Source organism: Heterodontus francisci, chromosome 11 (assembly GCF_036365525.1).
Source record: "Heterodontus francisci isolate sHetFra1 chromosome 11, sHetFra1.hap1, whole genome shotgun sequence".
NCBI classification, from domain to species: domain Eukaryota; kingdom Metazoa; phylum Chordata; class Chondrichthyes; order Heterodontiformes; family Heterodontidae; genus Heterodontus; species Heterodontus francisci.
In genome coordinates this window covers 28,526,661-28,540,934 of record NC_090381.1, presented here as the reverse complement: position 1 = coordinate 28,540,934, position 14,274 = coordinate 28,526,661, and the positions used below count along the sequence as shown (strand labels likewise).

Below are 14,274 nucleotides of genomic sequence, written 5' to 3'. Positions count from 1 at the left end.
CCGGAAGAGTTCAGAGGAACAGGGGGAAACCTGCTTCCATTGACTGTCAGAGCCGGGACTTAAAGCTGACCGAGTGCAGCGCAGAGTGGCCGGGAACAACCAGCGGCAACCGCACCCCCCCCCCCCCCCCCAACCAGCGGCAACCGCCCCCACCCCCCAACCCCAACTAGCGGCAACCGCCCCCACCCCAACCCCAACCAGCGGCAACCGCCCCCCCCCCCCCCCCCCCAATCCCAACCAGCGGCAACCGCACCCCCACCCCCCCCCCCCCCCCAACCAGCGGCAACCGCCCCCACCCCCACCCCCAACCCCAACTAGCGGCAACCGCCCCCCCCCCCCCCCCCCCAATCCCAACCAGCGGCAACCGCCCCCACCCCCACCCCCCAACCCCAACTAGCGGCAACCGCCCCCACCCCAACCCCAACCAGCGGCAACCGCACCCCCACCCCCCAACCCCAACCAGCGGCAACCGCCCCCCCCCCCAATCCCAACCAGCGGCAACCGCCCCCCCCCCCCCCCCAACCCCAACTAGCGGCAACTGCCCCCCCGCCGCAATCCCAATCAGAGGCAACCGCCCCCCCCCCCCACCATTCCCAACCAGCGGTCATCCTCCCCCACTCCCCGCCCGCCGCCCCCCAGCAGCAGCGAGGTCCCCTCCCGATACCTTCATCACCACTGGCCCAGCCAGCAGCAATACCCCCCTTCCCAAAACCCATACACCCAGGCACCTCCTCCCCTCAACAACCCCCCACCCCCCCTCTCCTCAATCCCATTCTGGAGCTGGTACCGAGCTACAACTTGCCTGCACGGCAGCTCCAGGGACGCCAGGATCTCCATGAGTTCACCAAGCGAGCGCGCTGAGGAGAAGCTGGAGACTGTGATCCAGGTAGACGCGGCTGCTTCCCTTTCTCTTTAACTTGGCAGTTAACCTGTTACAAACAGGGTGAGGCGTTCCCTCCAGCGGCGGCCGGGGGAAGGATGGGTTTGGAAACTGCCCGGGCGCCTGCAATGTGGGAGCTTGGTGCTGAAGTGCCGGGCAGCCCTGAGGAAAGTATGGCCTTGGGAGGCTGGTGCAGTCCTAAGGGACAGAGCGCCCTGGACGTTGCACCTCCCCTTTCCGAAGAAGAGCAGCCAGGCTCTGTCACAAAATTGGCGTGTCCTCGCGAAGTGACTCTCCTGATCACTTTATACTAAAAGTGGCAGCATGACTCGGAGAGATTACACAGCGCTGGAAAGCCATGTGTGAATTGAGCCTCTTCCCAGATATGGAAAGCAAAGAAACAAAGCTGGAAATGGCAGGCAAATAAGTGAATGTGGAAGGCAGAGGAACAAAAGGCAAGAAAATAGGCAACAAAGAAGTTTGGCAGTGCTTAATGGTATATATTTCAATGCTTGGAGTCTAGTGAATAAAGTAGAGGAGCTGAGGGAACAAATAGACACACATGGCAAATCTTGCAAATGTGTTGCAAAAGATGCGATTTCAGTGTAAAATTCAGTCTTAATCATGATCTCGCAAGAGGGCTCTTAAAACTCAGGATTTGACAGACAGGTTTGAAATGCGTCTTTCTCAATATTCTGCTCCTCCTCTGGATCCCATGGACCATTGACTGGGGTTGGAATGCCACTCCTTCGCTATAGGGTCATTACAGGTACGAGCAGAGGTGTTCGTGGTGCCGGCGCAACATTCAGAGACTTCATTGAGAAGCAGGGACTAGCTTCCATACTTGCTGTCTCAGTCACTAAGCAACTTGAGCAGACCTGTGGTAGAGTGGGGCCCCAGCCCCTGACATCAGATGAAAGCCTGGATCCACCGCTTGACGAGTTCGGAGCTGAAGGTTGATGATGCCACCATGAATCACTTTGAGAGTCAGGCCCAGTTTTACCTAGGCTTTCAGGAAAATTTACGCTTAAACTGGACTCATGGCAATAGATTCAGCACTAACTGTGTATGGGTTACAATTTACCAAGTGTGGATTCAGCACGAACTGTGTGGCTACAATGTACCTGCAGCTAAATACTGTCATTTCCAAAGTTGATTAGTGTTTTAACTATTTGATTTAACAGGGTTCTAATCCACTTGGCTTAATTGTGTTTCTCCCCTCCAATATATTGCTGCCCTTCCTGTAATGTTGGCATGGTGAGGCTCCACATCCACTGCCTGGGATTGGGAGGCAGGGAGGAAAGAGAGACTGAGGGTAAGAAAGGGAGACTCCTACTCATAGACCCCATTGGAAGGGAAAGGAGACAACCTCCTGTAGACCTCAGTGGAAGGAGACGGCCCCTCCCCCCCCCCCTCCACCCCATGAAGAGGAGCGACTGAACTTTCCAAGAGTGACCCCCATTGGTGGGCGCAGGTCTCATGTCTTGGCATACTGAGCGGTCCTAAATCAGGCACCAGGCATGTCATAAGTCCATTGCCGAATACCTGTCTTAGGTGCTACTCTGGACACCAAAAAATGGCCTGACTCATATGAACATACAAACATAAGGACATAAAGATATCGGAGCAGGGGTAGGCCATTCAGCCCTTCGAGCCTGCTCCGCCATTCAACAAGATCATGGCTGATCTTCTACCTCAGCTTTGCCTTCCCACACTATCCCCATATCCTTTAATTCCCTTCTTACCCAAAAATCTATCAACCTCTGACTTGACTATACTCGACAACTGAGCATCCACAACTCTCTGAGGTAGAGAATTCCAAAGATTCACAGCCATTTGAATGAAGAAATGTTTCCTCATCTCAATCCTAAATGGCTAACTCCTTATTCTGAGACTGTGACCCCATGTTCTAAGTTGCCCAACCCGGGGAAACATTTTCTCAACATTTACCCTGTAAAGCCCTTAATAATTTTATATGTTTCAATTCGATCACCTCTCATTCTTCTAAACTCCAGGGAATATCAGCCTAGTCTACTCAATGCTTCCTCATAGGACAATCCCCTCATCCCAGGAATCAATCTAATAAACCTTCACTGTATTCCTCTATGGCAAGTATGCCCTCCTTAGGTAAGGAGACCAAAACTGTACACAGTAATTTAGGTGCGGCCTCATCAATGCCTTGCATAATTGTAGTAAGACTTCTTCACTCTTATACTCCAATCCCTCTGTAACAACAGCTAACATACCATTGCCTTCCTCAGTGTTAGTGTACATGGATGTGAACTTTCTGTGATTCATGTACAAGGACACCCAGGTCCCTCTGAAAGCAAACTTTTCCCGGTCAGTCACTTTTCAAAAATGTTCTGCCTTTTTCTTTTTCCTACCAAAGTGGATAGCTTCATGTTTTGCCACATTGTATTCCATCTGCCACTTTCTTTCCCACTCACCCAGTCTATGTATGTCCCTCTGCAGCCTCTTTGCATCCCCTCATTGCTTACTTTTCTACCTAACTTTGTACTGTCAGCAAACTGGGATATGTTGCGCTCAGTACCCTAAATTAAGTCATCAATATAGATTGCAAATAGTTGAAGCCCAAGTACTGATCATTGCGGTACCCCGCTAGCTACAGTCTGTCAACCCAAAAATGTACTGTTATTCCTACTCTCTGTTTTCTGTCCACTAACCAATCCTAAATCCCTACCAATATATTATCTCCAATCCCATGAGCCCTAATTTTGTGTAACAACCTCTTTTGTGGCACCTTATCGAATTCTTTTTGCAAATCCAAATACTTTACATCCACTGTTTCCCCCTTATCCATCTTACTAGTTACATCCTCAAAAAAATTCAACAGATTTGTAAAACATGATTTCCCTTTCATAAATCCATGCTGACTGCTTAATCATATTATGATTTTCCAAGTGTCCTGTTATCCCATCCCTAATTCTAGCATTTTGCCTCCTACTGCTGTTCGGCTAACTGGTCTATAGTTCCCTGTTTTCTCTCTTCCTCCTTTCTTAAATAGTGGGATTATGTTTGCTGCCTTCCAATCCTTGGAATTGTGAAAGATCAAAACCAATGCATCCACTATCTCTGCAGCTACCTCTTTTAAAACTTGAGGATGTGGTCCATCAGGCCCAAGGGATTTGTCGCCACTTACACCCAATAATTTCACCAGTAATATTTCTTTACTTATAGTAGTAGTGGTGATCTGTCCAAGGGCAGGTTCTCTGCTCATTTTAGCACACCTCATGGTTCTGCCCTTTCCTCGTCAGTTGCTCACAAGAGCTTCCATTTTTTAAATTTCCATGAGAAATGAGCAATAAGACTAGGGAAAGAATGCATGAGATGTTTTCCCATTGCCTTCCTCGTGCTTTAAAGGAAACACAAGTGCTCTTCCTGAAGGATCTTTCACCTCTTAAACAGCTTTTGTTCCTCGAGGTTCTGGCTCTTCCACCATCACCGCCGAAAATTTACTGGTGCTGGCGTTGGCCATGGTTTGTAACCGTGAGCATGGGACCCTTACTTGGGCCTGGGGCGAATTGTAAAAGGGCAGGGATGACTCAAATGAGTGTGCTACCCAACTTAGACTGGTTTCTTCAAGTTTCTCATTCTTGCTGAATCCTTGGTTCCCCATTATTTTGGAAAGGTTTTTTGTGTTTTCTTTCGGGACGGCAGATACAAAGTATTTTTTTCACGTCTCTGCCATTTTCTTATTCACCCATTATAATTTTGTCCATCTTTGCCTCAAATGGGCCCACATTTACTTTCAGTAATCTCTTCCTATTTACATACCTATTGTTACGATCAGGTGAGAAAGGGATCCAGGGGTTCCCTTTCAACCTTTTCCAGGTGTGACTGAAACAGGGTTTAATTTTTAAAGCACCATGCTTTTAGCTTCCCCTCAGTGAACCGTTGTTCACTGCTCTCCAATTGCAATGGCAAGAAATCAACCAGACAAGTTTTCTTAGGTTTAAACAAGAAAGGTGTAAGTTTATTAACCTTAAAACTCTAATTCAGTTAAAACTACTAAAAATACGCAACTTTTTTTTTTATTCATTCATGGGATGTGGGCATTGCTGGCCAGGCCAGCATTTATTGCCCATCCCTAATTGCCCTTCAGAAGGTGGTGGTGAGCTGCCTTCTTGAACCGCTGGAGTCCATGTGGGGTAGGTACACCCACAGTGCTGTTAGGAAGGGAGTTCCAGGATTTTGACCCAGCGACAGTGAAGGAACGGCGATATAGTTCCAAGTCAGGATGGTGTGTGACTTGGAGGGGAACTTGCAGGTGGTGGTGTTCCCATGTATTTGCTGCCCTTGTCCTTCTTGTTGGTAGGGGTCGTGGGTTTGGAAGGTGCTGTCTAAGGAGCCTTGGTGCATTGCTGCAGTGCATCTTGTAGATGGTACACACTGCTGCCACTGTACGTCGGTGGTGGAGGGAGAGAATGTTTGTAGATGGGGTGCCAATCAAGCGGGTTGCTTTGTCCTGGATGGTGTCGAGCTTCTTGAATGTTGTTGGAGCTGCACCCATCCAGGCAAGTGGAGAGTATTCCATCATACTCCTGACTTGTGCCTTGTAGATTGTGGACAGGCTTTGGGGAGTCAGGAGGTGAGTTACTCGCCTCAGGATTCCTAGCCTCTGACCTGCTCTTGTAGCCACGGTATTTATATGGCTACTCCAGTTCAGCTTTCAGTCAATGGCAGCCCCTCGGATGTTGATAGTGGGGGATTCAACGATGGTAATGCCATTGAATGTCAAGGGGAGATGGTTAGATTCTCTCTTGTTGGAGATGGTCATTGCCTGGCATTTGTGTGGCGCGAATGTTACATGCCACTTATCAGCCCAAGCCTGGATATTGTCCAGGTCTTGCTGCATTTCTACAAAGACTGCTTCAGTATCTGAGGAGTTGCGAATGGTGCTGAACATTGTGCAATCATCAGCGAACATCCCGACTTCTGACCTTATGATTGAAGGAAGGTCATTGATGAAGCAGCTGAAGATGGTTGGGCCTAGGACACTATCCTGAGGTACTCCTGCAGTGATGTCCTGGAGCTCAGATGATTGACCTCCAACAACCACAACCATCTTCCTTTGCGCTAGGTATGACTCCAGCCAGTGGAGGGTTTTCCCCCTGATTCTCATTGACCTCAGTTTTACTAGGGCTCTTTGATACCATACTTGGTCAAATGCTGCCTTGATGTCAAGGGCTGTCATTCTCACCTCGCCTCTTGAGTTCAGCTCTTTTATCCATGTTTGAACCAAGGCTGCAATGAGGACTTGACCACGCTAGCACGCATACCCGATAAATACACATGCAGATAGAGACAGAAAAGGAGAAAGAATCAAGGGGAAATGTTTGAAGCAATAGCTGGAGTTTATTTACTGTCTTTTGAGTTCGATGTAACATCTTTGATTGCAGTTAAATCTTGCCATCTTGTTGGGGCCCAGTGCACTCTTTCAAACTTGTTCTGATGGTTTTCTGTCTTGGCTTGGTTTCTTCTGTGGGTCCCTGTCTTTGCGTGAGAGGGAGGGAGAGAGACCTTCCTTCTTTTTCATCTTCAAATTGCAGTCTGACCCAAACTGTTCTGTGAATGCAATTCAAATCAAACCTGGGCCAGGAGGCCAGTCATGTGACTAGCTCCCCACCTGGATTTTTTGGGGATTCTTTCAATCTCATTTGACCTCCTCAGTAAGGTGTTCTCCATAATGCTAGCTTTCACACATTCAATGTCTTTTGATCAAAATCCATTTGGTTAATTGAATCAGGGAGCAGTTCCATTGTCTTCTCCAGGCAATTGTCTCTTAGATTGCAAATGTTTCCCGCCACTGTCCTTTTGGAATGCAGGTGCCACCATGTTTTCAGTCCAGTAAGAGTTTAAAATTAATGTTCCATATGACAAAACTAATATGCCTCATTCTTGCTAGATGTGGATTTGCTCACACTATGGAAACATTTACAATCTGTTTTTATGTCTCTTGCTAGTCTACTCTCGTATTCTCTTTTCTTTTTCCTTATCAATTTCTTGTCCTCCTTTGCTGAAATCTAAAATCCTCCCAACCCTTGATCTTGAGTTGGACAGCCCTCGGGAAGTAACACGTCGGTTCCTGAAATTAGACCTTGATATCCCCAAAGGGGGCAGTAATATAACTTTTGTAAAGAGCTCTGACCTGTTAGAGATTAAATAAGAGACTAATGAGGTTTATAAATCAACTGTCAATCTGAATTAATTTATGTTTGAAGAAATCGCAATGAATGATGTTTACACCAAATTTCTTGATTTTAAGAGTCTGTTTCCTGAGACGGTTGGGTTGGCATTACTGTAGGCACTTGGAAGTATGATGTCATAGCTATTACTGAAACATGGCTGAAAGAAAGGCAGGAATGGCAGCTCAACATTCCTGGTCAAGAGTTTTTCAGATGAGATAATGAAGGGATAAAAAAGGTAGGATTATTGCGATATTAGTTAAAGAAACAATTACAGCTGTGAGGATAGATGATATGGTAGAAGGAACTTAAAAGGAGGAATATGATTGAACCGAAGAACAAAAAAGTTTAATGATGTTGCTAGGAGTATTCAATAGACCCCTAAACTGTCAGAGGGAGATAGAAGAGCAAATACATAAGAACATACGAAATAGGAGCAGGAGTAGGCCATTCAGTCCCTCGAGCCTGCTCCGCCATTCAGTAAGATTGTGGCTGATCTGATGTAGCCTCAACTCCACTTTCCTGCCTGTCCCCTATAACTCTTGACTCCCTTGTAGATCAAAAATCTGTCTAAGTCAGCCTTGAATGTATTCAATGACCCAGCATCCGATGCTGTCTGGGGTGGAGAATTACCCAGATTAATAACCCTCCGAGAGAAGAAATTCCTCCTCAACTTCATCTTAAATGGGAGACCCCTAATTCTGAAACTGTGCCCAGTAGTTCTAGATTCCCCCATGAGGGCAAACATCAGCATCAACCTGTCAAGCACCCTCAGAATTTTATATGTTTCATGAAGATCACCTTTCATTCCTCCAAACTCCAATGAGTATAGGCCTAATCTGCTCAACCTTTCCTCATAAGACAACCCTTCATCCCAGGAACCAACCTAGTGAAACTTCTCTGAATTGTTTCATATGCAAGTATATCCCTCCTCAAATGAGGAGACCAAAACTGTATGCAGTACTGTAGGTGTGGTCTCAGCAATGCCCTGTATAGTTGTCGCAAGGACTCCCTATTTTTATACTCCATCCACCTTGCAATAAAGACCAACATTCCATTTGCCTTCCTAATTACTTGTTGTACCTGTATGCTTACATTTTGTGATTCATGTATGAAGACACATGTTCATGTATGTAACACCTCTACTGACTGAGCTGGCCGAGTCCGAAAGGACATATCTGCTAGACTGGGAATGCGGCAGGTGGTGAGGGAACTAACAAGAGGGGAAAACATACTTGACCTTGTCCTCACCAATCTGCCTTGCGCAGATGCATCTGTCCATGAGAGTATTGGTAGGAGTGACCACCGCACAGTCCTTGTGGAGACGAAGTCCCGCCTTCGCATTGAGGATACCCTCCATCATGTTGTGTGGCACTACCACCGTGCGAAATGGGATAGATTGCGAACAGATCTAGCAATGCAAAACTGGGCATCCATGAGGCACTGTGGGCCATCAGCAGCAGCAGAATTGTACTCAACCACAATCTGTAACCTCATGGCCTGGCATATCCCCCACTCTACCATTACCATCAAGCCAGGAGACCAACCCTGGTTCAATGAAGAGTGCAGGAGGGCATGCCAGGAGGCATACCTCAAAATGAGGTGTCAACCTGGTGAAGCTACAACACAGGACTATCTGCGTGCCAAACTGCGTAAGCAACATGCGATAGACAGAGCTAAGCGATCCCATAATCAATGAATCAGATCTAAGCTCTGCAGTCCTGCCACATCCAGCCATGAATGGTAGTGGACAATTAAACAACTAACTGGAGGAGGTGGCTCCACAAATATCCCCATCCTCAATGATGGGGGAGCCCAGCCCATCAGTGCGAAAGATGAGGCTGAAGCATTTGCAACAATCTTCAGCCAGAAGTGCTGAGTTGATGATCCATCTCAGCCTCCTCATGAAGTCCCCAGCATCACAGATGCCAGACTTCAGCCAATTCGATTCACTCCGCGTGATATCAAGAAATGACTGAAGGGGCTGTGCCCCTACCCAAGCTGTTTCAGTACAGCTACAACACTGGCATCTCCCCTGCAATGTGTAAAATTGCCCAGGTATGTCCTGTACACAAAAAGCAGGACAAGTCCAACCCGGCCAATTACCGCCCCATCAGCCCTACTCTCAATCATCAGTAAAGTGATGGAAGGTGTCATTAACAGTGCTATCAAGCGGCACTTACTTAGCAATAACTTGCTCAGTGATGCTCAGTTTGGGTTCCGCCAGGGCCACTCAGCTCCTGACCTCATTACACCTTGGTTCAAACATGGACAAAAGAGCTGAACTCAAGAGGTGAGTTGAGAGTGACTGCCCTTGACATCAAGGCAGGATTTGACCGAGTATGGCATCAAGGAGCCCTAGCGAAACTGAGGTCAATGGGAATTAGGGGGAAAACCCTCCACTGACTGCAGTCATACCTAGCGCAAAGAAAGATGGTTGTGGTTGTTGGAGGTCAATCATCTGAGCTTCAGGTCATCACAGCAGGAGTTCCTCAGGGCAGTGTCCTAGGCCCAACCATCTTCAGCTGCTTCATCAATGACCTTCCTTCAATCATAAGGTCAGAAGTGGGGATGTTAGCTGATGATTGCTCAAGGTTCAGCACCATTCGTGACTCCTCGGATACTGAAGCAGTCCGTGTAGAAATGTGATAAGTTTCAAGTAACATTCGCATCACACAAGTGTCAGGCAATGACCATCTCCAACAAGGGAGAATCTAACCATCTCCCCTTGACATTCAACGGCATTACCATCGCTGAATGCCCCACTATCAACATCCTAGGGGCTATCATTGACCAGAAACTGAACTGGAGTAGCCATATAAATATCGTGGCTACAAGAGCAGGTCAGAAGCTAGGAATCCTGCAGCGAGTAACTCACCTCCTCACTCCCCAAAGCCTGTCCATCATCTACAAGGCACAAATCAGGAGTGTGATGGAATACTCTCCACTTGCCTGGATGGTTGCAGCTCCAACAACACTCAAGAAGCTCGACACCATCCAGGACAAAGCAGCCCGCTTGGTTGGCACCCCATCTACAAACATTCACTCCCTCCACCACCGACACACAGTGGCAGCAGTGTGTACCATCTGCAAGATGCACTGCAGCAATGCACCAAGGCTCCTTAGACAGCACCTTCCAAACCTGCGACCTCTACCAACTAGAAGGACAAGGGCAGCAAATGTATGGGAACACCACCACCTGCAAGTTCCCCTCCAATGCACGCACCATCTTGACTTGGAACTATGTCGCCGTTCCTTCACTGTCGCTGGGTCAAAATCCTGGAACTCCCTTCCTAACAGCACTGTGGGTGTACCTACCCCAAATGAACTGCAGCGGTTCAAGAAGGCAGCTCACCACCACCTTCTGAAGGGCAATTAGGGATGGGCAATAAATGCTGGCCTGGCCAGCGACGCCCAAATCCCATGAATGAATAAAAAAAAACAAGTCTATCATATCGAGTCCTCTTCTTTGATTGTGGATTTAGGTCCTCTGAGTGGTCTCTCTGACTCTTCTGTGCAAGAGTGTAATTGGTAAAGGAATCAGGTTCATCATTCAGGTTGTGTTCTGGATTGGTGGATGATGCAGCATCTCTGGTCCGTTAGATTTTGGAGATGACTGATTCCCCAGGATCGGAGGCTACTTCTGTATGGCCACCAATACACATCTGTTTCATCTCACTGTACCATGCTCTGGTTTGGATAAGGTTGGACCTTGGATGTGGTGTCTGTTCAACCACTTCACCATAACGATTTTGGTTTTGGATCCAAACTGGCTCTCCTGGTTGGATGTCTGGTCGGTTTCTTGCCTTGTGACATTTGTCATGGTTCTACATCTGATTGGAATGATCTCTATCCTCTTTCTCCCTCAATGTGTCCAAGTCTTCAACTCGTTTCTTGTGGCATAAGTGTTTGTGAGAGTAGGTCGTTGGGTTTTCAGTCTTTTTCCCATTAGGAGTTCACATGGCACTAACCCAGTTTGGAGTGGAGTTGAACGATAGCTCAGAAGTGCAATTTGAACATCCTCGTTCTTCTTCAGCAATGCTTTCACTGTATGCACTCCTCTTTCAGCTTCACAGTTGGCTGAGAGTATCTTGATGAGCTGGTGGTATGAATGAATCCATACAATACCATGAATTCTTTAAAGTATTCATTGGCAAACTGTGGTCCATTGTCTGAGATTACAAGATCTGGGCTTCCATGTGTTGCAGCTATCCCTTTCAACGATGTAATTACTGCTTCAGACGTGTGACCCTGCAGTTGCCTGACTTCTTTCCATCTTGAGTAATAGTCTACTATGATCAAGAACATTTTACCTCTGTGTTTGAAAAGTTCCATCCCATGGTCTTGATGGAAAGGAAGATGACGGTTTTCTTGTCTCTTGATGATGAATAACACAATTAATACAGCTTGATATCATCTGTTCTAGTGATTTTGAGAGAGCTGGCGACCAAACAGAATATCTTGCTCTGGCTTGTATTACGACCGAGGTGGGAGCAGTGCACTGTCTTTTCTAGTTCCAATTCTGCACAGGTGACAACATATATTTAAATGTTTACCAAGTTACTGATACGCTCAATAGAAGAAACATAGAAAAATAGGAGCAAGAGTAGGCCATTCGGCCCTTCGAGCCTACACCACCATTCAATATGATCATGGCTGAACATCCAAAGTCAGTACTCTGTTCCCGCTTTCTCCCTGTATCCCTTGATCCCTTTAGCCCTAAGAACTATATCTAACTCTTTCTTGAATATATTTAATGATTTGGCCTCAATTGCTTTCCATGGTAGCGAATTCCATAGGTTCACCACTCTCTGGGTGAAGAAATCTCTCCTCATCTCAGTCCTAAATGGCTTACCCCTTATCCTTAGACTGTGCCCCCTGGTCCTGGACTCCTCCGCCATCGGGAACATCCTTCCTGCATCTATTCTGTTCAGTCCTGTGAGAATTTTGTAGGTTTCTATGAGATCCCATAGAATAGACCCATTTATTCCTACTCTTTGTTTCCTGTCCGCCAACCAGTTCTCTATCCATGTCAGTACCTTACCCCCAATCCCATGTGCTTTGATTTTGCATGCTGATCTCTTATATGGGACCTTATCAAAAGCCTTCTGAAAGTCCAAATGCACCACATCCACTGCTTCTCCCTTATCTATTCTACTAGTTACATCCTCAAAAAATTCCAGTGGATTTGTCAAGCATGATTTCCCTTTTGTAACTCCATGCTGACTTTGTCCGATCCTGTCATTGTTTTCCAAGTGCTCTGCTATTACATCTTTTAAAATGGACTCTAGCATTTTCCCCACTACTGATTATCAGGGTAACTGGTCTATAATTTCCTGTTTTCTCTCTACCTCCTGTTTTTAAATGGTGGGGTTTCATTAGCGACCCTCCAATCCATTGGAACTGTTCCAAAGTCTATAGAATTTTGAAAAATGACCAGCAATGCATCTTATATTTCTAGGGCCACTTCCTTAAGTACTCTGGGATGTAGATTATCAGGCCCTGGGGATTTATCGGCCTTCAATCCCATCAATTTCCCTAACACCATTTCTCTACTAATACTGATTTCATACAGTTCCTCCTTCTCACTAGACCCTATGTTTCCCAACATTTAGGGAGGTAATTTGTGTCCTCCTTTGTGAAGACAGAACCAAAATATATATTTAATTGGTCTGCCATTTCTTTGTTCTCCATTATAAATTCCCCCGTTTCTGACTGTACGGGACTCACATTTGTCTTCACTAATCTTTTTCTCTTCACATATCTATAGAAGCTTTTACAGTCAGTTTTTATGTTCTCTGCAAGCTTACTCTCATACTCTGTTTTCCCCTTCTTAATCAGTCCCTTTGTCCTCCTTTGCTGAATTCTAAACTGCTCCCAATCCTCAGGTTTGCTGCTTGTTCTGGCCATTTTATATTTCTCCTTCTTGAATCTAATACTATCCCTAATTTCTTTTGTAAGCCATGGTTGAGCCACCCTTCCTGTTTTATTTTTGCGCCAGATAGGAATGAACAATTGTTGTAATTCATCCATGCACTCTTTAAATGCTAGCCATTGCCTATCTACTGTCAACCCTTTAAGTAACATTCCCCAATCTATCATAGCCAACTTGCGGCTCATACCTTCATAGTTTCCTTTATTTAGATTCAGGACCCTAGTCTCGGAATCAACTCTCTCACTCTCCACATTAATGAAGAACTCTATCATGTTATGTTCGCTCTTCCCCAAGGGACCCTGCACAACAAGATTGTTAACTAATCCTTTCTCATTACACAATACCCAGTCTAGGATGGCCTGTTCCCTCGTTGGTTCCTCAACGTATAGGTCCAAAAAACCATCATGTACGCACTCCAGGAATTCCTCTTCTACAGTATTATTGCTAATTTGGTTTGCCCACTCTATATGTAGATTAAATTCACCCATAATTACAGTTGCACCCTTATTGCATGCGTCTCTAATTTCCTGTTTAATGCCATCCTCTACATCACCACTGCTGCTTGGGGGTCTATATACAACTCCTACCAATGATTTCTTCCCCTTGGTGTTTCTTAGCTCCACCCATACAGATTCCACATCAGGATTCTCTGAGCTAATATCCTTCCTCACTATTGTATTGATTTCCTATTTTACTAACAACGCTACTCCACCCCCTTTCCCTTTTTGCCTGTCCTTCCTAAATACTGAATACCCCTCGATGTTCAGTTCCCATCCTGGGTCAACCTGCAGCCATGTCTCCGTAATTGCAACTCTTTCGTATCCATTTACATCTATTTGCGCGGTTAATTCGCCTACCGTGCATTGAGACACAATGCCTTTAGCAATGTCTTTTTAACATTCTTAGTCATCTTAGCATTATTTTGCACTATGGCCCTATTTGTTTCTTGCCCTTGATTTCTATGCCTTCCACGTTTACCTTTTTGTTTCCTGTCTTTCGTTTCTATACTTGTTTCGTCCTCCTCAGTCTCCCCGCTCAGGTTCCCATCGCCCTGCCATTCTAGTTTAAAAATCCTCCCCAACAGCACTAGCAACTGACCCTGCTAGGATGTCAGTTCCAGTCCTGCCTGGGTGTAACCCGTCCCACTTGTACAGGTCCCACCTTCCCCAGAACCGGTCCCAATGTCCCAGGAATCTAAATCCCTCCCTCCTGCACTATTTCTCCAGCCACGCATTCATCTGGTCTATTTACCT

At 46.3% G+C, this 14,274-nt stretch overlaps 1 protein-coding gene across 1 annotated transcript in view; it reads left to right on the top strand.

Moving 5' to 3' along the window:
• Window positions 1-760: 760 nt before the first annotated feature.
• The window catches only part of crocc2 (ciliary rootlet coiled-coil, rootletin family member 2), a 490,923-nt gene continuing 477,409 nt past the window's right edge, over window positions 761-14,274 (top strand). The window contains exon 1 of the mRNA XM_068041847.1: window positions 761-886. Coding sequence (XP_067897948.1) covers window positions 836-886 — 51 coding nt within the window. The 5' untranslated portion in view covers window positions 761-835. The remainder of the gene's footprint in view (window positions 887-14,274) is intronic.